We start from the raw sequence: 25064 nt of genomic DNA on the forward strand, positions 1-25064 counted from the left end.
CACATTTTCTTTAAGTCTGCACAATATCGACCCCTCGGCCGCCAACCACTCTGATCCAAGAACGCACATCGTTTAGCCGGGTTTAAGGACTGGCACTTTTATTGAAAAGCCAGGCTATACGATTTCTTCTGCTATTTCTCTTTTTACTCAGAACTAACACCGCTTTTTGCCGCTCCGCTCAGGAACTCGAAACTAAACAGCGCAAGTCGGTCGCATTCAGCGAAGGATCGGTCATCATGGATACCAATGGCCAAGTCACAGATGCCCCTCCGGCTGAGGCTCCTACAGCCGGTATGCAATAGCTCTCCGATCCCAGCAGTCCCCCAGTCGCCTTTGCCACAGCCCCACTAACGATGTCTTGAATATACAGAGAAGGATGTCGACGAGGTTACCGAGATGTTCAAGGGTCTCTCAAAAAAGAAGAAGCCCTCCAAGAAGTCTAAGACCACCGAAGCTGGCGATGACGACGAAGCCCCCGCCGCCGCCGACGGCGAGTTCGATCCCTCTGCGCTGAAGAAGAAAAAGAAGGGCAGCAGCAAGTCTAAGAAGGCCGACCCCAACGACTTCGACGCCAAGCTCGCTGAGGCTGGTATTGCTGAGGAGGCTGGCGAGGATCAGCCCGAGGAGCTCCCCGAGGGCGACCTTGAGGCCGGCACCGGTATCTGGGCTCACGACGCCACACAACCCATCCCCTACTCGCTCCTCGTCTCCCGCTTCTTCTCCCTCATCGAGAGCCACCACCCCGACCTTCTGTCCAGCGGCGCCAAGTCCTACAAGATTCCCCCGCCCCAGTGCCTGCGTGAAGGTAACCGTCGTACCATTTTCGCCAACATTGCCGATATCTGCAAGCGCATGAAGCGAAGGTTCGTTATCTCCTTTCCCATGTACTCGTTGAAATTTGTTTCTAACTGTCTTTTTTAATTAGCGAGGAGCACTGCACCCAATTCCTCTTCGCCGAACTCGGTACGTCAGGCAGTGTCGACGGTAGCCGTCGCCTGGTCATCAAGGGAAGATTCCAACAGAAGGGTATCGAATCGGTTCTGCGTCGCTATATTGTGGAGTACGTCACATGCAAGACGTGCCGCAGCCCCGACACCGAGCTCAACAAGGGAGAGAACCGTCTGTATTTCGTTACTTGCAACTCCTGCGGATCCCGTCGTTCCGTCGCCGCCATCAAGACCGGTTTCCGGTCCCAGATCGGCCGCAGAAAGCGTGTGGGCTAAGCGGTGGAGCTGTGCTGGCAATGTGCGAAGGAAGGGCTTGTTTTTATCTCTTCCTTATGGCGTGTCACTTACTAGAGCTTTTGCGGGGTGGAAACAAGGCACTGATGCTTCTCTTTCTACCCTGAGGGGCTTGAGATGAGGAAACGATTTGAAGAATGAAAAGTAGTTTCGCATGAAATAGACTGATATCACTATGTCTTGCCTTCGAGGCTGTATGATTTTGTATCTAGTTGAACGTTAGGAATGTGGTAGAATCGCCCACTATTAAATTTCTTTCTTTTGCCTTTTAAACCTTCGGTCCCCACGAGTCTGATCTGCTCCGCGGGGTACTAATTAGCAAGCACTTGCCTATTTTAAGTCTCAAGCTCAAGATCTTAAAGAGATATCGGATACTTTGTTTATTGCCCTTCCTATGGAGTAACAAGGATAGGCTCGTAGGTGTGTAGTATATCAAACTCATTTATAATTGTGATGATATCGCTGCAAAAATTCATAAACAGTTCTACATAAAATGTACTGAGCAAAATTGGTATAAAATGGAGAGCAGCCCGTGATTGAGCATTGCCCGATGCAATGAAGAGGTATACAACAAAACCACATGATGACAACAAGCAAGGGGACATCTTCGTTTGAGACGAAAGTAAATGTCAACGTACAAAATTCACAAACTGGCCTCTTCTGACCGAATCGGCATGGTAGAATCAACCCTTTGCAGCACTCAACTTCATCTGGGCAGAAAAGGCATTCAGGTTTCTGGTCTGTAGGTAGACAGTTCCAGGCCCCGTAAATCTGCAAGCAAGACCCTCGCCAGAGGTAACGCCGGAGACGATACCTCCAGAGGCCACACGCTCCATCTTGTACTTGCAGTCCCAAGCCACAAGGTGGCCATTGTCGACAAAGTAGCTCATGCCTTCCTCAAGCTTTGTAGGTGTCAGATAAAACCCCCGATTTCAAATTACCGGGCATGATCGACTTACATCTTTCCGGATGATTGCACCAAAACTTTGCATCCAAAGGATCCCACTTCCTGTGATCTTGTAGACGAAGAATCCCTCACCGGAGAACATACCCTTGGATAGACCTTGGGACTGGTGCTTATGCCCGATACCAGCGGTATATCCAAGCAAGGCGTCGCGTCCGATTTTCCATTCCTTTGGTTCGTCTACGTGGAGGGCTATAATATCTCCCAGCATGGAAGGTGCCAGCAGGAGCTCACCAGGACCGATGTAGTGGGACATAGTCATGCTGCCCCCAATGAGGAGTTTCTTCAATGAGAATGAGATGGTTCCCCTCAATGTGATCGTTGTAGACATTCCAATCATGGCACCTAAGAGGCAAGCAAGATTAGCTCTATGGCAATACATGCTTTGAACGAAGATATCGATTACAGCATATCCGCGTATAAGAATTGTTGGACTGGATAACTTACCAGGTCTGATATTCAAAGGACAGCCCATTGCCAGTTGTACGGTCAAGACAGAGTTGCTATCTCGGTGGCTGATCCTGTAACTTCCACCATTGAAGACGCCAGTATCATCCAGGTTCATTCCACCTGTCCCAGTGAGTTCTCCATGTTCTGAAGCATGTTCTGGGGTTCCTCCAGACACTGTTTGCATTGCAATAGCATGATTTTGTTCGAAAGCCGCTTGGTTGTAGGCGATTGGATCTTGCTGAGGCGGACTCACTGGCTGCCTTCCAATAGCGCTATTGTAATTGAAAGCAGCTTGATTGTAGGCGATTGGGTCCTGGGGCGGGCTCGCGGACGTCGGAGGGGCTGCATATTCCCTACTTGGGGTTTGTCGATGGGGTTGGGGGCTCTCTGCCGGTGGAGTGGCTGGGGTATATACTCCATTTGAAGGCTGCTTTGGCGGGGGTGGATAGTAGGGAGCTGCAAGGGATTGTGAAAATGCTAGAATATTTAGTAAGATAGCAAAGACAAAAGAATTGGATTAATTACAGGTTATATGCGCCGGAGCTAGACAATTAGTTAGTAACGGATTTCTGTAGTTTGTAACTTTGTAAAGGCACTCACCTGTCATGGGTGGTGGGGCATAATAGTTTGAATCTTGAGACATTGTGGTGATTTTGGTGTCGCTGAACACCAATGTCTGTTTATTCTCTCAAAAAAGTACTTTTAGAGTCAATCCGAGTGTTCACTGGCAGATTGAAGACACCAGGGAAGTCAGACTCACCAATATCGTCACAGCAAAAACTCGTAGTTCCTCCCGTATTATTTTGCGTCAATGGGAAGAATAATGGGTATCTCAATGGCCTGGCTTGATTTAGGGAATAATAACAAGGGAAATAAAATCAGACCGGACTCTACGGGGTTTTCTCTTTTAAAGGGGAGCTAGCTTTTCCCCTCACCAACAGCTCATACTATTACTATTCTTAGAGAGGAATTCCACTAAGAGATTAGGCGTGTGATGAGGCTTGCAGCTCGCAGTCAATCAGTCTCGAGTCACACGCAACTGTGACTATGTGCCACCGATCTTCCCCACCGGGCGCTAAAAAGAAGTTGCATGTGCGAGAGTTGATAGGCGTGTCCTATGCATGCTATTTACCGGGGATAGCTCATTCGTCGGAATTATATATGCAATAGACCGTAAATCCGTAAGTCTAGGTACCAAGAGCGACAGAAACCTTGCCCAGGGCTGGGCAAATATGAGGGGTTGATCAGCACTTTGCATTAGCGAACTCGATACCGAATAGTTACGGAAGAGTAATGCGAAATGGTAACGTTCAATGTGAAACCATTAGGCAATATGGACAAGATTGATACAAAGCAATGTTGAATTTTTCTGCTACATACAAATTCCCAGAACTAAAGGTATATATATCTCACGGCTCCTTGGTCCCCCCTTCTGATACCTGGCGTAGAAAGGACAGTGCCTTAGTATAACCGATTTGCAGGGCGTAATCCAAAGCCGTTCTTCCATCATCATCGCGCAAGTCAATCCTGGCTCCGTTATCCACGAGCAACTGGAGCATCGGAATCGGATTCATTGCAGGGGTAGCGAGTATAAGTGCATTGCTGCCTTCGGCATCTCGAGCATTGACGTTCGCTCCTTCTTTGATCAGCAACTCAGCCATCTGAAGCTGGTTCTTCATGGCGACTGATAGGAGCGGTGTTCTATGGCCAGACCCCTCAATATCTGCGCCATGGGATAATAACAGCCGGACAGTATCGAAATTATTATTTGCGCATGCCCAATGTAGGGGAGTGTGGCCGACCTCGTCTAGAATATCGATGTTTGCTCCGTGCTGTAGAAGTAATGCGACAATATCGTCATGGCCTTCATGAGCAGCAATTGTAAGTGGACTGATCCCCGAGTGTTGCGCTGTAATGTTTGGGTCGGCTCCATTTTGCAGTAGCAGTCGAGTTCCCTCGAGATCATGGGCAGAAACGAGATCACTTAACGCGGAACAATTGTCTGGATCTATCATATCAATATCTGCGCCCTGTCGGCGAAGTATGCCAAGTGCTCGTTGAGACCTAATCCGGGCTGCAAAACTGTACCCCATCCTAACAAGCATAGGAAGGTCTTCATAAAGCTCCACCCATCGCAGCAGAAGGAAATGCAATAAAGCATGGAAGTTGTTCCTGACCAGCCATTCAAGGCATGCTTGTTCATCCTCGCCGTCTCCTTCGCGGTCAATGTCATCGAGCTTATACAACGTCAGCCAATCTTTCAGAGCGTGAATCGCCCCTTCGATTGTGTCTGGGTCTTGGTTTTGATCGTTTGACCCCTGTAGATCTTCCGTCACATTCAGTGATCTCAAGGTGGGTTTGCAGTATTCCATTCCTGGAACATTAGCGGAAAGGTTCCACGCGATCCACCCAAGCTGACGCGAGAACGAGTTCCACCATTCGATACGATCATCGGATACGGACTGTTGTAAGGGTGGCACATGCTTGTGGGCTTGCAGAAATTCAGCTCTGATGTCAGACGTGAGAAGCTCACATGTCTGTTCGAATCCTACTTTGCGAACATCTTTGTTGCTGTCCGAAAGTGCCCGGCGGCAAAGGAACCCCAGTTCATGGACTGATCTCTCAAACTGGGAATCCTCTGATCGCTGGCAAATCCAACGGACAAGCGTAAAGGCACCTTTCCAATCACCTTTCTCGATCAACCGCTCCCTGCGCGCCCTGACCTTGGTCGAGTCTGCCGCGAGATCTGGTAATAGATGGCGATACCTGAGGACGGGAACAATGCATAGCAATGCATCCTCTCTTGAGCCCAATTTGCTGTTCTCAAAGCAACGTATGAGATCATCAATGCGGGTACTAGATGCTAAAAATGAGTTTTGCAATTCGGGAATAACATCAACGTCCCCGCCCAGATCATCCAAGTTGAGGAACACCTCCTTGAGGAATTGAATGTAGATATCCTGGGCTACCATAGCCTCGAGCTCATTATCTGTCCTGACAGCCAGGACTTTCCCATCGTAGGGAAGGCTCTTGGGCTCGAAACTGAACAGGCGTGATGAATTATCATATCCTTCAGATGGTACTAGTCTCGCTTCCGTTTGCCTGAAGATCCATTTGTAAAAGTAGAGGAATGTTTCATCTCTTTTTGCCTCATCTTCACTCAATCCAATGAGGCGGCAAAGAGTTGAGTTCTGCCAGTTTTCATCTGACTTATAAAGTGACCAAGTCCACAAGCCAAGAATGGCTTCTAGCTCGGCGACATCCAGTTTCCACTGCAGAGCATCGCCGCTTCGGATGAGACCAATTGAATACGTTCCCGGAGCTTCAGTGACAGAGCCTGGAGAGGCTCCCTTGCACTTAAAGCCAAGTCGGAACTCAAAGGTCTTTCCGAGGTTAACTCCCCAACTCGACATTAGATCCATCGTCGACTCGATCGTCTCTGCGAGGTTGGAGGCAATTCGGCGAATAGGCATTCCATTCCAATCAACGCCCAGGCTTTGTCTTGAGCTAGTCGTGAGCCTCGCGAGCTGAGTTCTGGTGCGGATTAATTGTTTGGCCAAAGGTGTTCCAAGATGGGGCATGAGTCTCGGTGAGGGCATATTTGGTGGCCGATCTGGGATCGAGGCGAGTTCAAATGACTCTACTTGCTCAAGATAAAATGCAAAACAATCTATCTCTTGCTGCTTGTGAGACGTGAGTTCCCGGTCGTCTTTCATCTTATTTTCATCTGGCTTCATCCTTTCCGTGCGCAGACAGGTACGTATAATAGCCATTAGGAATGTTGATCCCAGTTGGGCTAGGGTGACAGATGAATGGAGACCTCTCAGTCCGACGAACTGACATATGAATCCCAAAATTGTCGATATGAGGGTAGAGTAAGTCTCCAAATACTTCCTGTCAAATCTTCGATCTCTGATCGATTTGGTATAGCGGAGTTTGTCCGTCATTGAAGACTCGGGCCCTTCATTGACAGCCAAGAAAGCATTGAAGACCTGGTCACCCACGTCTTGATTACCGGGCTGCAGCCAGTATATCTTGCTTGGCTTTTCTGCCTTGAGATAGAACTCCTTTGAGGAACGTTCCATAATGAATGCGCAGAAGAACATTCCGAGAAACAGAAGGGTTGTCCCGATTATATAGAGCGGGAATGCGTATGAAGCGACAGCTTTATCGTTTTTCTGGAAATCCTGAGGATACACAAACACCGTGAGTGTAGCAAAAACAACAGTGCCTTTTTGGATCGTCAGCATCATTTCAGGCTCAAGGGAGGAGAAGCACTGACCAGTCTGCAGTATACCACCAAGTATTGCAGCACAATGAAACCAAAATTGATCTCTCCTTTTGATTCCCTTGTTCAATGACAGATTAGGCATGTCCAGCTCAGGCAATTCAGTAGGTGAAACTTTGCTATTGCAAGACCAAGCCTTTTCTTCAAGAGCATCTCTCAAAGTGCCAATCTTCGTCTCCTTTTCTCCGGTGGTCTTGTCTACATCCTCCCAAGCAACTATCTCCACGATCTTGGGCCGGCCAAAGACTCGTGTAATGCCGCCATCGTTGAAGACCTCCGCAGTGGATTCTGAGACACAAGGAAGCAGCTCGCTTTCAGCTTCAGCAGGACCTTCTTGTGCTCGTCCGACAAATGCCCTAAGGGAAGAACTTCCACAGACCCTGATCACCGACACGACGGCAGTCAAAACCCCTAGTGGTGAAAGGGCGAAGATGACATTATCAAGAGTGCTGATGGACTCGGAGAGGAATTGTTTCGTAAGTCGTTCGCCGAACAAGGTGATCAAAGGAGCCTTGAAGATAAACATCAGCACATCCACTTGAGGCCTCATTCAGACAATATAAACATAAACATACCAAGTCCGTAGCAAGATTATTTGTGAAATCATCCCAGTCATCATCAGCCTTGACAAGAGGTAACAAAGATAGTAAAAACAGTATAGAAAGAATCATAGAAAACATCATAAATCATCAACATCAACACATCAATTCGTAATAAAATAGATCATAAAACAGCACTCAGAGAATACTCTCCAGCATGGCCGAAGGCGCGCTCTCTTAAAGAAAAGACCCCTCCATCATCCTGCGCTATCGATGGGCATCTTTTGCCGATCCTCACTCGATTTAGAGCGAAGTACAGAGCCCCCATGCTTCCCCCATGACAATAATAGAACGCCCACTAATGATATCAAGAACACTATGACCATGGTTTTAATCTTGTCGGGGTATGAAACACACAAGGCTAGTGCGGGCGCGTAAGCGCTGCTGCGCTGGTGAGTGTCCCCGTTGTCACTGCACTAGTTGCGGCCCGCATTGCGCTATATCACGGACTGCGGGTCTGGATGGGGCTTTTCTTGGACCGGCGCGTAACTTACCTTGCACATAGGTGGCTTAGAGGGTTGATATGGATATATATAGGATGTCTGTTATGCGGGGGACGTTAGTAGCGTGGAACGGTTCGTTGTCGGGATATCAATGTTTTCTTGGCGCCTTCAGTTCTTATTATGGCACTCTGGGATGCGACATGTATCAAATTTGGGCAAAGACGAGGAGACAGACAAATCTAGGGTTAGGAATATACGCTCTTCCCCTGCAATAGGGCTGGGGGTGTGGAAAATGTGTGAGATCAACGGAAATTGTGGCTATGGCAACCATATGGTCTACCTTGGCAGGGTGACGATGTGGCATCATTGCAGGCAAATAGAGACTTTGACTCTATCAAATGGTGGAGATTTCAAGATATTGGCCCTGCTCAAGTCGGATTTTCGTGTTGTGCATTGAACTCCGTGTGATGTGAGGTGAAGATCGATTCCCCTGCTTATATATATTTTTTGATTCATCAAATCCAGAAAAAAAGGTGCTGACTGGATATAAAGGCAATTCAATCTATTATATTAAATCAGATGGAATCAGTGAGTGTTCACAGCCCTGTGGAGTTGATGTAAATGTTAAGTCAATGTCCGGGGCGGAGCTTCTGAGATCTTGGCCAGATGATTTAGGCTACTCGATAACACCCGACCTCAACATCCACTCTCCCAACTCCCCCTACTATCGCTTTTGTCGACTTTTCTTGGTTCTGCCGTCGTTCCCTTCAATCCCTACCACCCGTATCCTTTCACAATGGCACCCACTGTCAAGTTCGCGTCTGCTATGACCACCCGGTCGCTCCGCATGGTCCGGACGGTATGGCTTCCCGGCTTCCTGTTCCTGAAATGCGATCGAGACACTAATTCAACACCATCCAGGAACTAGAATTCCTTGCCGATGCCTCTGTGATCACTCCCAACCAGCTCTCAACCATTCTATCACAGTTGCCCGCCGATTCCGAGGTCTCTCGGGCGTTGCAGGCATCACCATCGGAGCAGGCACAGCCTGTGCCTGTTCAACAACCAGTACAAGCGCAGCCCCCTCCAGCTCCATACAACAACACACCCTCATACTCGGCTCCCGTCTCACAAATGTCCAATATGTCGGTGAACGAGAAAGCCGCGCTGAACAATCAATATGCCAGCCCGCCCCCTCAGGCGCCGCCATCTTATCTCCAGGCGCCGCCGCTCCGTCTGGCGGTGGCCATGTACGAATTCAAATCTACCGACCCGGGCGACTTGGACCTGAAGCCGCATGATCGCGTCCAGATTACCGAGGAAATCAACGCGCACTGTATGTTCCCCTTCTATCGGATATGTAAGCAAAACTGACTAGTGATTAATAGGGTGGCGTGGTCGCAATGAGCGAACTGGTCAGGAGGGTATCTTCCCTGGAAGCTACGTGGATGAAAAAGCTGCGCTTGCCTCGCCCCCGCCCCAGCCTACAAACTATGGAAACATGCCTCTTGCGGTCAGCCAGAGTGGACAGCCCGAAAACCCCGAGGACCCAAAGAAGAACAAGTTCGAGGAAGGAGGCAAGAAGTTCGGAAAGAAACTGGGCAATGCCGGTACGTCTTATATACTTTTGGTACTCGTTATTTAATTTCTAACTTGATATTAGCAATCTTCGGTGCCGGTGCTACTGTTGGCTCCAACATCGTGAACAGCATCTTCTAATCATGCGGCCGGGCTATTTTGCTGGGCATTTTGTTTCTTATTCACTCTCATTGATACGGCGTTGGTGGCTTGGGTTTTGCTTCTAATGGATTGGCTAGGCTCAATTACATCGCTTATTGGCGGACTTATGGCCAGAAATTTCAGGGTCCCCAGTGTTCAGATCCTACTTAGCTCTTCATTGCGATAGATCACTTAGGGCTACACACATACTTACCTCAACCAATGACTTTCCTGGTATTTTGGGCAACCTCATAATTGACCTAGAGCTTGAAGTGCAAAAAAAAAGAGGATAGAAAGCATAAGTTCGGGTTGGGAATGACATTCTGCTTTTTGGTTATTCTTCTACTTCTTGTGTGGGCTATAGAACCAGACTGAACTCTTCGAGATACATGATTTCATGTTGTTATATAGAAAGTATGTAACTGACAAGCAACGAAAAGCAACATTTGAATATCTATGCCTCATACGTGTCGTCAACCAGCCCTGGAGTCTGAAGATCCAACTTGTGCAATGTACAACATATGATGAGCAAAGAGGCTAAGCCTAACCTGGTGCCCGATCAGCCCCATCGTGGGGACCTGGGTTGAAGACTCATTGTGACTCTTGTGCTTACTTCGGTATAATCAGCGTCTGAGAATGGCGATTGGTTGTTGAATGCATATTTTGTTGCTCTTCCCTTCCCCTATGATATCAGTGATTAGGGCTAGGAATGTGCACACAAGGCCGTATGACATCAAGTTGTGGGTCAAGTAACAACATCATTGTCTTGCCGATGGCTTAAAGCGGACTATATCAGTATGTTTTATATACAAATTACCGGGGAGACAGTACTGTTAAAGACTATATATACTTTTCTTAACCTCATAATTGTCGATAGGAGTCGTGAATTTGTGAAATAGTGTGTATAATTGCAAGTAGCTGTGGCAATGTGGTGGGAGAATGGCCGATGGATATAGCGAACTCCAAAGATCCATTGTAACCCGTATAAAGGAGGCAAACCCCTACAAACTGAGAGCAGCCATGCAGAACTGATAGAAGTAGCAAATGATTTCAAATATAAAAGAGAGCCGAGCCACAACGAACAAGAGTAAGACGCCTTTGACCCAGATACACGCTAGGCCCAATCCGGACTAGCGCATTATCCCCTCCCTCGAGAAGCTTCTGTGTCATCGATATAAATTGCATTTCTCTCTTTACCCTCACACGACCAACGTCATCTCTCTCCACGCTCAGCTCTATTCCTACCAAACTCAACCACCAAAACCACCAAATCCAACCTCATTTCAAAATGTCTGACTGGGAAAGCACCACCAAGATCGGCAGCAAGTTCCGCGGAGCAGGCGCTCAACCCCGCGAGGTCGTCGTCAAGGGCAAGAGTGCCCTGAACGCCGCCCAGCGCTCTGGCGGTGTCGTCACCGAGAAGAAGTACACCACCGGTAACATCGTATGTGGAATTTCCTTCGAATCCCGGAAAAACACCATGAATGTAGGCTAACCCACTCTCCAGAGTGCCAAGGCAGGCGCCCCCGAAGGCCAACACTTGACCAAGGTCGACCGCAGCGACGACATCGTCAAGCCCAAGACCATCGGCCACGCCGTCGCTGATGCTATCAAGAGACGTCGCACAGAGGAGGGCTACAAGATGACCCAGAAGGAACTCGCCACCAAGTGCAACACCACTATCACCATTGTCCAGGACTTCGAGCGTGGAACCGCCGCTCCCGACCAGAAGGTTCTCGGAGCCATGGAGCGCGTGCTGAACATTAAGCTGCGTGGTTCAGACATCGGCTCTGAAAAGTTCCCCAAGAAGAAATAGACGGGATTGAGTCCGTGGCCTTTATCCCTTGCGGGATGGGACCGGGGCAAATCTCAAGTTTTCTGCATTTGTTTTTTTTTTGCGCTCTATGACTGTCATGTTCCTCCTCTCTTTCATGAGACGTCACTTTTTTTTTTAATTTTTTTTCTACGGGTTTCTTTTCTGCTGGTCGGATTAGCGCTGGCCTTGCATGGGAAACGGGTTTAGAGAAGATATCACGAAAAAAAATTGTATAAATGAGATACCTCGGATTTTGATATTTATCATCTGGTTTTCTACTTGTAGTTGGCATCCAAGTGTAAATTTGAATACGGAGTAGATGGATGTTGTTCTCATACTTAGCGCATCATCCATGCCATGCGATATATACATGCAGTGGGGTAAATATACTCCTTCCCTATACGAGGGACTATGCCAATCCTGCTCTGCTCCATCTAGCTGAACTGTCAGAACGTAATTTGAAGATTTGCAAAGCTTTGATTTCGTCTATTGACCCGATTTCATCTCTTTTGCGGAGGACCAGGACAGACATAAGAGCTCAAAAAAAGAACCATGTCATCTTTTTATTAAACAAAGACACAAACACAAGGTACCAACTCCGATTGATCATGGAATCAATGAAATGAGAAAATCGTGGACCGGAAGGTCATCCCATTCCGTATGCGGGACTCGGGGAATTTGCCCCAAGTCTTTTCGCCTCGTAAACACATACACACGACGCATCCCAACTTTCTTCACCACATCCCCTATTTACTTCCGCGCTTGCTCCCGCTCGACCTCGTACATGAAGTCGAAGTATGCCTTGTCAAAGTGGTGGACACGGACGTATCCGTCCTCACCACCGGAGGCGTATGCGGTGCCTGCGGGGTGAACATCGATGGTGTTAAGGGGACCGAAATGGCCACGAACGCGGCCGCATTCATCTTCGAACACCTGAGTAATAAGATTATTAGTATATAAGTTAAATCGTTTGAATGCATATTTGTACTCACTCTGTGGTAGAATCGTGCCTCGAATTTACCCTGGCGGGCGGAGGTGGTAGTAACATCCATGGCGGCTTGACCACCACCCAGAATGACAAAGTCCTTCTTCGGTGTCACGCTAGCAGTGTTGAGAGGAGTGTCGGAAATATAGGTTTTGAGGATGGCGAGGTTGCGGGAGGACAGGAGCTGCATAATATTAGCCGGGGTTGCCTTATAGAATAATCTGCAAAAGGAAGAACGTACCTTAGCTGACTTGTCTTTCGACGCAGTAATGAAAGACAGGCGATCAGGCGCGAACTGAATGTCAGTTATTTGGCTGTCGAATTCGTGAATCTGCACGTTCTCGACTTGTTCTCCAGACTAAAGATGGTATTAGTATCCCACATTCCTCCAACCACCTCAAAAAAACATACCTTAGGATCATACTGGCTGACGCTGCCGTCCTCGTGCCCCGCAATGATGTACTTGCCCAGGAAACTCCACCCCGCCACGGTAGCCTTGCTCTCTTCACAAACGATGGTCAAGGTAGGCTCGGTGGCCTGCGCGCTAAGGTTTTCGCCGTAGTTGATATCGAGAACGGCGATAGTACCATTGAAACCCATGCGCTTTTCCGTCACGGCTAAAAGTCTGCTTCCATCGGGGGAGAATGCCACGCGCTTCACGGCTGTCGAGAACTCCCACACCTTAACACACTCGCCGGTCTTGACGTTCCATAGACGCACGGTGTTGTCTGCTGATCCGGTTGCAAGAAGAATGGTGTTGGGGCTGACGTCGACTGTCCAGACAGCACCCTGGTGGCCGTTGTAGGTACCGAGACGCTCGCCGTTGGCGGACCACCATGCGCACACAATCTTATCCTTCGAGACGGAGAAGAGGAGATCGCCATCGCTGTTGAACTTGATCTGGGTCAGGGACCGCTCCTGTTGTTATAGTTGGCTGCGGTCAGTCTCTGTGGATCCAGCAAGATTTCGAGGAAGTCAACGCACATGGCCGGAAAGCAAAATGGGGCGCATTTCGAAGGGTGAGGTGATAGGAAATTCGAGATGGAGTATCGGAGGGGAAAAATCTGAGACGCTCGGCTCAGAAGGGGTAAGGCGGAGTGGCTTTTTTGGGGGGGTCAACCTCGTCAACCTCACTTTCTTTGACTAGTGAATTTCATCGCACACTCGGCCCTCAATGCCAAGCCTTTATCGGAGGCCAACATATTCCGCATTCCGGTATCTACACGTGACTATTATCTGTCTACCCTGAGCCCTAACTAGGATTCCCGAAAAGGTTAATGCGGCTCAGATTTATGGATGCCTCAGGCAGAACAAACAAATATGTATATTTCCGGAGTCACGTGCTTTCGGGAAACCGGGAAACTCCCGGACTCTCCGCACGAGCTTAATTACCGAAAAAAAAAAGAGATGAGGTGAATCTGAGGGAATTATCTCAAAATTGACAGGGCTGGCTTTAACCCCAGTATATCTCTTGAGCATTGCAGGTGAAACCAAGGCCTAATTGTTGATTTCTTCTCGCAACGCCGGTACCAACTCCGCGGGTTCGCCCCAAACAAGCAATAATTCATGCCATTCGTCCCCGCTGCCCTACCCCGCTGCACTTTTTATCTCCAAGTGCATGGGGGTATTCTCCGAAAACTTCCTATCCTATCCCGTTCTTTGCTCCATACCTCTTCCTCGATCCAAGGAGTCAGACGGCTTCGTTCATTGTCCATTGAGTCTCCAGTGAACGCCGATTTTTCTCTTATCAGCTCCGCTATCTCACCACTCCGAAAGTTTTCCGGGTCAGCAATGGCTGCCGCGAAGATTGATGGCACTGCCATCGCGAAGAGTATTCGCCAAGGGTTGAAGTCCGAGATCGAGCAGATTCAAGTGACGAACCCCAGATTCAAGCCAAATCTGGTTATCTTCCAGGGTAAGCGTGACCCGCTCCGAGCATGAATACATGTAATGTAGTGTTGAATACTAACATGACGATGCTTATCTAGTCGGCAATCGGTCGGATTCAAGTTGGTTTACCTACAAATAGTATTGAAGATCTTGCGGACTAATTTTACTTAGGCACCTATGTGCGCATGAAGCTGAAGGCCGCCCAGGAGGTATGACTCGTTGTTCGGGATATCCGAGGCATTCTCTGACCTTATTCCTAGGCCAACATCATCTGCACCGTGATCAATGTTCCCGAATCGAGCACCGAGTTGGAGCTCATCCAAGAGATCACCAAAGCCAACAATGACCCCGCTGTCCACGGTATCCTCGTTCAATTGCCTGTCCCAAGCCACATGTCCGAGCATGCGGTCACGTCGAGTGTTGCAGATGAGAAAGATGTCGATGGTTTCGGCGCAATCAATATTGGCGAGTTGGCGAAGCGAGGCGGTCGCCCGTTGTTCACTCCGTGCACCCCTCTCGCGGTTATGGAACTACTCAAGGCAAGCGGCGTAGACCCCGCCGGTAAGGAGGCAGTGGTACTGGGACGGAGTGACATCGTCGGCAGTCCGGTCAGCTATTTGCTTAAGAACGCCGATGCTACCGTTACTGTCTGCCACTCAAAGACACCGGATATTGCGCGCATTGTCAAGACCGCCGACATTGTTGTCGCGGCCATTGGCCAAACCGAGCTTTTGAAGGGTGAATGGTTGAAGCCCGGTGCTGTGGTTATTGATGTCGGCATCAATTACAAGCCTGATGCGACTAAGAAGTCCGGTGAACGACTGGTTGGCGATGTGGACTTTGAGTCTGCTTCCCAGGTGGCCTCACAAATCACTCCCGTCCCCGGTGGTGTTGGTCCTATGACAGTGGCTATGTTGTTGAAGAACGTGGTGGGTGCCACAAAGTGCTACTTCGAGAAACAGAAGGACCGCCACGTCACTCCTCTTCCCATTCGCATACAAAATCCCGTGCCTTCCGACATTGCTATCTCGCGGGCCCAATACCCCAAGCCCATCACCCAGGTTGCCACCGAGGTCGGCATTGCCCCTCATGAGTTGGAGCCCTACGGCCACACCAAGGCCAAGATTAGTCTGAGTGTGCTGGAACGCCTCTCCCATCGCCGCAACGGAAGATACATCTTGGTTTGCGGTATCACACCCACCCCTCTTGGTGAGGGCAAGTCCACCACCACACTAGGTCTCACTCAAGCACTTGGTGCCCACCTGAACCGCATTTCCTTTGCCAACGTCCGACAGCCCAGCCAAGGCCCCACATTCGGCATCAAGGGTGGTGCTGCTGGTGGAGGCTACAGTCAGGTTATTCCTATGGACGAGTTCAATCTCCACCTCACGGGTGACATCCACGCCATCACCGCCGCGAACAACCTTCTCGCTGCGGCTATTGAGACTCGCATGTTCCACGAGTCCACCCAGAAAGATGCAGCTCTCTACAAGCGTCTTGTCCCTGCCAGCAAGGGCAAGCGTGAATTCAAGCCCATCATGTTCCGACGTCTGAAGAAGCTGGGCATTGAGAAGACCAACCCAGACGATCTCACTGAGGAGGAAATCACCCGCTTTGCCCGCCTAGATATCGACCCAGAGACCATCACTTGGCGCCGTGTCCTCGATGTCAATGACCGTCATCTACGTGGTATCACTGTCGGCCAGGCCCCTACCGAGAAGGGCCTGTCTCGCGAGACTGGCTTCGATATCTCCGTCGCTAGTGAGTGCATGGCCATTCTTGCCTTGAGTAACGATTTGGCGGATATGCGTGAGCGACTGGGCCGTATGGTTGTTGCTACTTCTAGAAGCGGCGACCCCGTGACTTGCGACGACATTGGTGCCGGTGGTGCCCTTGCCGCCTTGATGAAGGATGCCATTAAGCCAAATTTGATGCAGAGTTTGGAAGGCACTCCTGTGATGGTGCACGCTGGTCCCTTTGCCAACATCAGTATTGGCGCCAGCTCTGCCATCGCCGATAAGCTTGCCCTGAAGCTTGCCGGTACCGAGCCTGATGAGGACCATGAAGCCAAGACCGGTTTCGTGGTCACCGAGGCTGGCTTCGACTTCACAATGGGTGGTGAGCGCTTCTTTAACATCAAGTGCCGCTCCTCTGGTCTGGTTCCGGACACCGTCGTTATTGTGGCTACTGTCCGTGCGCTGAAGGTTCACGGCGGCGGCCCCGAGATCAAGCCCGGTGCCCCTCTGCAGGAGGTCTACCGCACCGAGAATGTGGATATTCTCCGCAAGGGTTGTGTTAACCTGCGGAAGCACATTGCTAACGCCAAGCTGTACGGCGTCCCGGTGGTGGTGGCTATCAATAAGTTCGACACCGATACCGAGGCTGAAATTGCTGTCATCAAGGAGGAGGCGATCGCCGCTGGTGCCGAGGATGCCGTCCCTGCCAACCATTGGGCTGAGGGTGGAGCCGGCGCTGTTGATCTGGCCAAGGCTGTCATAACCGCCAGCTCCAAGGAAAAGGACTTCCGGCTCCTCTACGACCTGGATGGTACTATCCAGGAGCGCATCGAGCGCATCGGCCAGGCCATGTATGGCGCTGAGAAGGTCGAGTTCAGTGAATTGGCTCAGAAGAAGGTCGACGCCTACACCAAGCAAGGGTTCGCGAACCTGCCGATCTGTATCGCCAAGACTCAGTACTCACTCAGTCACGACCCAGCCCTCAAGGGTGCCCCCACCGGCTTCACTGTGCCCATTCGGGATGTCAGATTGGCCGTGGGCGCTGGATACCTGTAAGTTTTTATCCCCGCATTTTGTGGGAATTCGTCACGCTAACATAGCTATAGCTACGCTCTGGCCGCCGATATCCAGACCATTCCCGGACTACCCACTGCCCCCGGCTACCTTAATGTGGATATCGACCCCGAGACTGGCGATATTGACGGGCTGTTCTAGGTTACGATATAGATAAAGGAGATATTTGGAGCTTGCATATACCACTGTTCGAATTTCGATTCTTCAACACATACAATTGGCGTCTGATAGTTAGGGCCCTTAGATGGATTTTTCAACACCGCGCAATCCGGGGCAATTGGACACGCGAAATTCATCCCGACATATTATTTCATAATCAATATCAATTTTTTTCTCTCTGAATATAGATCGTACAATTCGGTTGGAGCTCTTCCGGGGTCAAAAAGAGGGCCGGTCAATGGCCGGAGTTGAGCTCCGTTCTCCGGGAACCGCTTTACCACCGCGTATAGACTTCTTCGGCGGGTCGATTGATGGAGCTTGGAGGTAAAAAAAAGGAAATTTTACCTGAGAAAGGATTAGATCGATGACTCAGGACACTTGGAAGAGAAAGATATAAAGAAAAAGAAAAGTCCACGTGGAATTGTCCCAAAACATTCCCAAACCAAAATATCTTGATATCTCGTGACCGTCCGGCTTCGGCGCTTCTTCTTGCGGAACTGTTCATAAAGTCGCCAACCTCCATTACACCGGACAAGGCTTTTTCCTCTTCCACTCCTTCGAACCCTCCAGTTTCCTTGCTATTCGGTAATTATCCCTTGGCTTACTGCCTTCCTGGTCTTATTCCGATCAATTCCCGTATTGCCCCGGTGCCTTAACCCCCCACGTACACCCCCATCCCCGAAGTCGCATCTTCTGTCAACCGGGAAATTTCCCGACTCCACATCTTCCTTTCTGCCGAACCTCATTCCCTCGGTAGTAAACCAGCGAGTGAGGCGACTCGCATTCCAGCCAAACAGAAACTGTGAAACTAGCGCTGACGTCTTTAGCCACTATCCCACGATGAACGCTCTCCGGTCTAGTTCCGCACTCGCTCGTCGGTCCCTCGCGACCCCTCCTGCCCCTCTCTCTCCCACTTCCCGTCTTATTTCTTCCTCTTCTTTCACTTCCTTACTTTCTAAGAGATCTATCTCCTCTACCTCTCTTTCCCAACGAACTAATCGAGTTGTTGCTTGTTCCCGCTGGTCCGGATCGATCCCCTCGTCTTTCACTCAAACCCGCACTATGGCTTCCGAAACCAAGATTAAGGTCAAGACCCCTGTGGTCGAGTTGGATGGTGATGAGGTATGGGACAACCCCCCTTTTATAGTTCAAGCTTTCGATCAGCTGGCTTCACAAACCCGCGTATTCTCGTGCTTGGCTGCCGCATTTTCGTCGAAAACGCGGGGAATCACGGGGAATTTTACGATAATTCATGTGTCAAGCCGACGATTATGCCGCCCAAGGCATTGAAGCTAGACATTGGCATGTGCTAACCGGACGATCTTCCTCAACATAGATGACCCGTATTATCTGGCAAGACATCCGTAACAAGGTAAGCCTATCGTCCCATCCTCGCTCGGGTCAGACCTAGATGATCGCCCACCCCGGTTAATTCTCGATACTAATGATCTGCCTATAGTTGATCCTGCCTTTCCTCGATATCGATCTCAAGTACTACGATTTGGGTATCGAGTACCGTGATCAGACCAATGACCAGGTCACCATTGACTCCGCCGAGGCTATTAAGAAGTACGGTGTCGGTGTCAAGTGCGCCACCATCACCCCCGATGAGGCCCGTGTTGAGGAGTTCAAGCTGAAGAAGAGTAAGCTCATCAATGGAAGTTTGTATCGTGTAACACTAAAGCTAACCATCTCTAGTGTGGCTCTCCCCCAACGGCACTATCCGTAACATTCTGTGAGTAAACTCAATCCAACTGGCTTTGACCATCACTAATAATCTATCTAGTGGCGGTACCGTGTTCCGTGAGCCCATTATCATTCCCCGCGTTCCCCGCCTGGTCCCTGGCTGGACCAAGCCTATTATTATTGGCCGTCACGCCTTCGGTGACCAGTACCGTGCCCAGGACCGTGTCATCCCCGGCCCTGGTAAGCTCCAGTTGGTCTACACCCCTACCGGTGGAGAGCCCGAGTACCTCCAGGTCTACGATTTCGAGGGTGGTGGTGTCGCTCAGTGCCAGTACAACACCGATGATTCCATCGCTGGCTTCGCCCACTCCTCCTTCAAGATGGCTCTCAGCAAGGGTCTTCCCCTCTACATGAGCACCAAGAACACTATCCTCAAGAAGTACGATGGTCGCTTCAAGGACATCTTCCAGGAGATCTACGAGAAGGAGTACAAGAAGGACTTCGAGGCCAAGAAGATCTGGTACGAGCACCGTCTCATTGACGACATGGTCGCCCAGATGATCAAGTCCGAGGGTGGCTTCGTCATGGCTCTTAAGAGTACGTTTTTCCGTCTATCTTGTGTTAGTTTATTTTATCTAACGTATGTTCAGACTACGACGGTGATGTCCAGTCCGATATCGTCGCCCAAGGATTCGGCTCTCTCGGTCTGATGACCTCCACTCTGAGCACCCCCGATGGTAAGGCCTTCGAGTCCGAGGCCGCCCACGGAACCGTGACCCGTCACTACCGCGAGCACCAGAAGGGTAACGAGACCTCCACCAACCCCATTGCCTCCATCTTCGCCTGGACCCGTGGTCTTGTCCAGCGTGGTGAGCTCGACAACACCCCTGATGTTGTTGCCTTCGCCGAGGAGCTCGAGCGCGCCTGCATTGAGGTCGTCAACGACGAGGCTATCATGACTAAGGATTTGGCTCTCGCCTGTGGCCGCAAGGACCGCGAGGCTTGGGTCACCACCAGCGAGTACATGGCTGCCGTTGAGCGGAGGCTGAAGGCCAACCTCAAGGCTCGCCTGTAGATTCCCATTTGCTGCAAAATTTGATGAGATACTCCCGTCTTAGATTCCCTAGAAGGACAGGCATTGGTCTAGCTTTTGGTCACTTTTGTATAGTATGCAATTGAATTGTCATTCTATATATTATTTTCTAAAGTATATCGTAGACAAACAGGTTCTCAACGGTAGTATCTAGGTTCCTGCGCTTGTTTCAGGTGATACAGTTTTCCATTAGCCCGGCTCAACCACTCCCTGTCTACCTCGCTACCACAGGGGTAAAAAGTTCTCCTGTATCGATTATGGGACGTAACATATAACACTCAAAACGTCGCTCACGCCACAATCTGCTTGGGGACAAAATGGAAGATTAACAGGAATCGGAGTGTATCCAAATCAGGAAATAATGGCTTCATTCTCCTAGCCAAACATCAACTTCAAACCCTAAGCAGGACAGCAACCATACAGAACGTGTCCCAAGTATGAAGCAAACAAGGATCTTCCACCTGATAATGTGATATCTATCCCAAAGCCGTGGTAACTTTCTCTAAAGTTACGGGAGGTCGTTACCGAACAATCACCAAAAACCTAGAACCAATTAGGGTATGATTCGGAGATATGGGATCCACAACTTTATTCGGACAGCCAATCATATCCTCTGATTTTAGTTAGCCATCGAGGTCTTGACGCAAGTGGTTATCGTCGCTTCCCGATGCGGCCAATTCCTCTTTTCGACGGTCGAACCAACTCTCATACAGGGAACTTGATTGGAAGACCAGGGGCTTGGGTGAAAACTCCTGCCAATCTGGCTGTCAAACTCGTTTGTTCGTCACAGGGTAGCCGGCGCCAGATAGATCTGGGTTAAGACAGGCGTTTTCTTTCTTCCTTTCATCTTACCTTCTACTTGGGATTGGAATTGTACTTCTTTGCTTGAAATAAGACTACCTACCAATAATCATCCGCTGTGTGATGGCGGTGCTGTTCTACTGCATTCCGTTGAATACGATGCCACACGTCTACGGCGGTCTCCATTAGGATTTTGCTGGTATCTTCGAGACTTGTCAATTGGTCCTTGCCGGTCGAATGTACGTTGTGGCCATCTCGTCGGTCTTTACGGGGCTGGCGGTTCTGGTTGTTGCCCTGCGGTTATACACTCGGATCCACCTGGTGAAGGCTCCTGGACTGGACGATTTGATTATATTAGTTGCATTGGTATGTATTCCCATATGATATGTACACCACGAGTGCATGCTTCCGGGGGAGGGAGTGTATGGAAAGTGAGAACCCAATACTAATCATCCAGCACAGCTCGTCGACGTGGCATTCTATGCCTTTACGATGCTTGGTAAGTGGTCTACTCCAGCAATGCCTTGACCGAAACATATCCGAATCTAACAAGTTCCTCCACAGAACGATCATACGGCATCGGAATCCGCGCATCAGAACTCTCTGAATATGACATCGAGCGCCAACTATTTGTACGGCAAAAGTCCCTTCCGTCATCGAATGGAACAAGCCACTAATGAAAACCAATCACAGTGGTTGTGGCTTTCGGTCCCTTTTTACAACATGACTATGATCCTAGCCAAATTCTCCGCACTCACACTCTACGCCCGCCTCTTCAGGCCCCGTCGCTTCCTGCTAATCACCTACAGCTTAATGGGCTTCCTCGTTATCGTAGGTCTGTGGACGAGCCTGAGCGGCTTTCTCTTCTGCATTCCTCTCCACGCCTTCTGGAGTCCATCGGCAGAGGTTCGCGACTCAAACTGTCTACCTGCCAGCCCTGTCTGGTTCACCAATGCGGCACTCCAGACTTCTACCGATCTGGTGATATTGGTTCTTCCCCTGTCGCTATTATGGAAGTTACAGCTACCGAGAAGACAGAAGTGGGGGATCCTGGTGGTTTTCGGTCTTGGAATCTTGTAAGTCAAAGTAACATAGTTTGTGGTTGATCTCGGGAAATGAAGCTGACTCTGCTTACAGTATTGTTGGCGTTAGTGCCGCTCGCATGTATCCATTAAGCATCATGGTTGGCGGAGGAGATTTTACGCGTAAGTATATACCATCTCTCCACGTCTTGCGATGCACGAAATCAACAACAAGACTAAAACACCGATAGAGGCAAATGCCAAAGCAGCCCTTTGGTCCTGCCTCGAAGCAAACGTATCCATCATCTGCATCTGCCTACCACCACTCCACCCGCTCTTCTCTCGCATCTTCTCATTCTTCTTCCTCCCTCGACCGATCCGCTCAAGAGCCTCGAGGTGTCATTCCAGCAGATCCCCACTGAACCGGGATGCCGGGATCTGGTGCAACGAACTCTTCAGTCCCGGAACAGCAAGTTACTCTGCTAGCATCTCCAAGGTCGATACGAACGAAGAGGAGCAAGAAAAAGCAGAGGGGATTCGTGTTAAACGGGAGCTGAGGATGCAGTCGAATACTGTTCCTTCTTTCTCCCGACCTCAGTCTGCCAATGGTACCTATCCGGATATCGAGATGACAGAGGGGTCAGTCTGAAATCGTCTGAGAATCCATGCTCGAATGCTAGTTTTGAGAGGGATTTCGGGGATTTCGAGTTCCCGGACTATAAGAATCGAATGAATGCTCCTATTTGAAATTGTCGGGAGCTTGGTTTGTATATATGGAGCATCACCAATGTCTGGGATGTGATTGCATATACTGATGATATGAATAACGATGTTGATTTTATGAGTTTTATTGAGTCATGTTTGATGCGGGTGGAATATTTAGAAAGCTTGATATATAGTACCTTGTTATACCCCGTTCGAGACTGGGGAAACTTCTGTGGAAACCTCAAGAGTACCAAATATAACTAGTGCGAATAAGAAATAAATATCAACCCTTCCGTCTCAAGCCTAGAACGACTCAAAGATTCGCCCGCGAGATCATCTTCCTCTGCATAGCCTGTTCAATCGCCTTGGCCGCAGCAACACACTTCTCTTCACCGAACCGGCCGCCAACAACCTGTATCCCGACAGGCATACCCTCCACCAGGTTGATATCATCTAAAAAGGAATTAGCACCGTCCTCAAAGGCTCTAATGTTATATACTCACACTGCTGCTTATTAAACCTATCACTATCATTCCTCGGAACATGGGCCAGCCACTCTTCATCCGGAACATCCTTCGTTCTCGAAGCAGTAGTTACAGGCATTGCCAACGCGGCATAGCCAAGGAAATTCCAGATACTCGTGTAGCCCACATATGCACTGGATTTGACCCACGTCCACGGTTTGTACCCCACCCATGAGGTATTGGGCATGATCAGTGCGTCGATATCGGAGGATATCCATCTATCGAGATATGCAGATTCGAAGTTGTATTTATCCGCATTGAGCTGCGAGATATGTTAGCAGATAATAGCCACCGTGCCAATATGGGAATTCCTCACTTGGTGCGTTTGACTGGTCGTCAGAGTATCCTCGGGCTTACCAACAAGCATACCCTCAACAAGCGGCTCGCCGGTTTTCTCTATCTGTCTTCGACAGCCCTCACCGCCATCAGAGAAGATAGCCTTTGCCCAGAGGTCATATGCATAACTGTGCGAGGAGGCATCCCACTCGAACACTGGGATTTGTCAGTACGTCGTACAGAATACGCATTGGGAGTGGAGGTTGTCAGTTATAATACATACCTTCATGCCCGGCCGCTTCCAGCGCCTCGACAACCTCCCGCATAGCCCTCGCAATCGGCGGCTGAACCTTGACAACACCATCATCAACCAAGAACCCAATCCTCAACCTCTTCGCACCAGGCGAAGCCAACTCCTTCCTCCACGCCACAGGCGCGACATGCTGATCAACCTCCCACGGCCTCGACTCCGGCAAAACCTCCATATACCGCTCAATAGTCACCAGGCTACAGGCCATAGGCCCAGCAACCGATCTCACAATATCCTGCCCGGGACTAGAAATCATCGAAATCAGCACCCCCTCTAACAAACGCAAATAGAGAAAAATAAACTTACTTCCCCCGTTCATACGGATGTCTACCGGGACTAGGCGACAACCCGTAAAGTCCACACAAAGCAGCCGGGATACGAATCGAACCACCCAGATCAGTGCCAATACCGAGCACGCTTCCACGCGCAGCAACCAGCGAGCCCTCGCCGCCGGAACTCCCGCCGGAAATCAGACTGCGGTTGAAGGGGTTGACGCACTGGCCGAAGACGTGGTTGTACGAGTCGGACATCATCATTGACTGCGGCAGATTGGTTTTCACGTAGAGGACGGCGCCGAGGCGGCGGAGTGTGCGCGCTACGGATTTATCTGCTTTGGCGGGGTTGTTGGTGAGGCCGACCCAGCCTGGATTTTGGGGTTTTGTTAGTATATAAGGATAGGTGGCTTTTTGCTATATGGAAGTGGAAAGGGAGATTAGGTTACCGATTGAGGTGTCAACTCCTTCAACGGAGAATAGATCTTTGATGGATACTGGTAGTCCGTGTAGAGGACCGACAGTCTTTCCCGTCTGCGCGAGGTAGTCATCTAGTTTCTGGGCAACGGCAAAGGCCTCCTCGAAGAAGATCTCCGTGCAGCATGTTGTGAGTTGGTGGGCGAGAGCGGCGCGCTTGGCGAAGACTCGAGTCAGCTCTAGGGACGAGAGTTCTCCAGATGAGAGCTTGCGGAGAAGGACGGCGATATCAGTCTCTTCCGTGAGAGCCAGTTCCTCTGGACTGAGAATTTGGCGCAGATATGCCAGAGCGTCTGGGGTGGATTCTATAGAGGGAACGGGATCTAAGCGCCATTCGGGGATGATGAGCGAGAGCTGGTCGGCGCGCTTTTGAGCGCAACGGTCTTGGTACGAGGTAGAGGTAGCCATGGGAAATAATTATATTGTATGTTTATGATTGAACTATGGAGGTAGGAAACTGGATTCTCAGAGGACCTTTATATGCTCACCAACAATGTAGATAAGGAATGTGATACCTTACCCGATTAGGAAGGC

General features: G+C 49.8%; 10 protein-coding genes across 10 annotated transcripts; 6 read left to right on the top strand and 4 right to left on the bottom strand.

Moving 5' to 3' along the window:
* Positions 1-236: 236 nt before the first annotated feature.
* On the top strand, positions 237-1223 carry N7518_003050 (translation initiation factor eIF2 subunit beta; the record flags this gene model as incomplete). The annotated part of the gene is made up of 3 exons (XM_057183977.1): positions 237-291; positions 371-863; positions 926-1223. The coding sequence occupies 3 exons, from the start codon at positions 237-239 to the stop codon at positions 1221-1223; spliced, it is 846 nt and encodes a 281-aa protein (XP_057045427.1).
* Positions 1224-1924: 701 nt separating this feature from the next.
* Positions 1925-3298, bottom strand: N7518_003051 (AIM24 family protein; the record flags this gene model as incomplete). Its single annotated transcript, XM_057183978.1, has 5 exons — positions 1925-2143; positions 2201-2550; positions 2653-3132; positions 3181-3198; positions 3256-3298. 5 exons carry the CDS (start codon positions 3296-3298, stop codon positions 1925-1927), a joined length of 1110 nt encoding a protein of 369 aa, XP_057045428.1.
* A 766-nt stretch (positions 3299-4064) lies between these two features.
* On the bottom strand, positions 4065-7623 carry N7518_003052 (ankyrin repeat domain-containing protein; the record flags this gene model as incomplete). Its single annotated transcript, XM_057183979.1, has 2 exons — positions 4065-7454; positions 7519-7623. The coding sequence occupies 2 exons, from the start codon at positions 7621-7623 to the stop codon at positions 4065-4067; spliced, it is 3495 nt and encodes a 1164-aa protein (XP_057045429.1).
* A 1158-nt stretch (positions 7624-8781) lies between these two features.
* N7518_003053 (SH3 domain-containing protein) lies at positions 8782-9777 on the top strand (the record flags this gene model as incomplete). The annotated part of the gene is made up of 4 exons (XM_057183980.1): positions 8782-8844; positions 8907-9321; positions 9374-9595; positions 9649-9777. 4 exons carry the CDS (start codon positions 8782-8784, stop codon positions 9702-9704), a joined length of 756 nt encoding a protein of 251 aa, XP_057045430.1. The 3' UTR covers positions 9705-9777.
* A 1215-nt stretch (positions 9778-10992) lies between these two features.
* mbf1 (multiprotein-bridging factor 1) lies at positions 10993-11520 on the top strand (the record flags this gene model as incomplete). The annotated part of the gene is made up of 2 exons (XM_057183981.1): positions 10993-11148; positions 11212-11520. The coding sequence occupies 2 exons, from the start codon at positions 10993-10995 to the stop codon at positions 11518-11520; spliced, it is 465 nt and encodes a 154-aa protein (XP_057045431.1).
* Positions 11521-12270: 750 nt separating this feature from the next.
* On the bottom strand, positions 12271-13516 carry tif34 (translation initiation factor eIF3 subunit i; the record flags this gene model as incomplete). Its single annotated transcript, XM_057183982.1, has 5 exons — positions 12271-12453; positions 12513-12689; positions 12747-12863; positions 12917-13423; positions 13490-13516. The coding sequence occupies 5 exons, from the start codon at positions 13514-13516 to the stop codon at positions 12271-12273; spliced, it is 1011 nt and encodes a 336-aa protein (XP_057045432.1).
* A 555-nt stretch (positions 13517-14071) lies between these two features.
* On the top strand, positions 14072-17346 carry N7518_003056 (C-1-tetrahydrofolate synthase; the record flags this gene model as incomplete). Its single annotated transcript, XM_057183983.1, has 4 exons — positions 14072-14420; positions 14567-14604; positions 14656-17183; positions 17238-17346. The coding sequence occupies 4 exons, from the start codon at positions 14072-14074 to the stop codon at positions 17344-17346; spliced, it is 3024 nt and encodes a 1007-aa protein (XP_057045433.1).
* An 858-nt stretch (positions 17347-18204) lies between these two features.
* On the top strand, positions 18205-20125 carry N7518_003057 (NADP-dependent isocitrate dehydrogenase; the record flags this gene model as incomplete). The annotated part of the gene is made up of 6 exons (XM_057183984.1): positions 18205-18486; positions 18701-18736; positions 18824-19007; positions 19063-19099; positions 19151-19647; positions 19701-20125. 6 exons carry the CDS (start codon positions 18205-18207, stop codon positions 20123-20125), a joined length of 1461 nt encoding a protein of 486 aa, XP_057045434.1.
* Positions 20126-21181: 1056 nt separating this feature from the next.
* On the top strand, positions 21182-22713 carry N7518_003058 (uncharacterized protein; the record flags this gene model as incomplete). Its single annotated transcript, XM_057183985.1, has 7 exons — positions 21182-21310; positions 21407-21443; positions 21509-21576; positions 21638-22020; positions 22082-22149; positions 22218-22605; positions 22647-22713. 7 exons carry the CDS (start codon positions 21182-21184, stop codon positions 22711-22713), a joined length of 1140 nt encoding a protein of 379 aa, XP_057045435.1.
* Positions 22714-22984: 271 nt separating this feature from the next.
* N7518_003059 (uncharacterized protein) lies at positions 22985-24938 on the bottom strand (the record flags this gene model as incomplete). Its single annotated transcript, XM_057183986.1, has 6 exons — positions 22985-23124; positions 23175-23457; positions 23512-23687; positions 23755-24026; positions 24088-24424; positions 24503-24938. 6 exons carry the CDS (start codon positions 24936-24938, stop codon positions 22985-22987), a joined length of 1644 nt encoding a protein of 547 aa, XP_057045436.1.
* Positions 24939-25064: the final 126 nt, after the last annotated feature.

Source organism: Penicillium psychrosexuale (genome assembly GCF_028828465.1).
Source record: "Penicillium psychrosexuale strain IBT 29551 chromosome Unknown utg000002l, whole genome shotgun sequence".
NCBI classification, from domain to species: domain Eukaryota; kingdom Fungi; phylum Ascomycota; class Eurotiomycetes; order Eurotiales; family Aspergillaceae; genus Penicillium; species Penicillium psychrosexuale.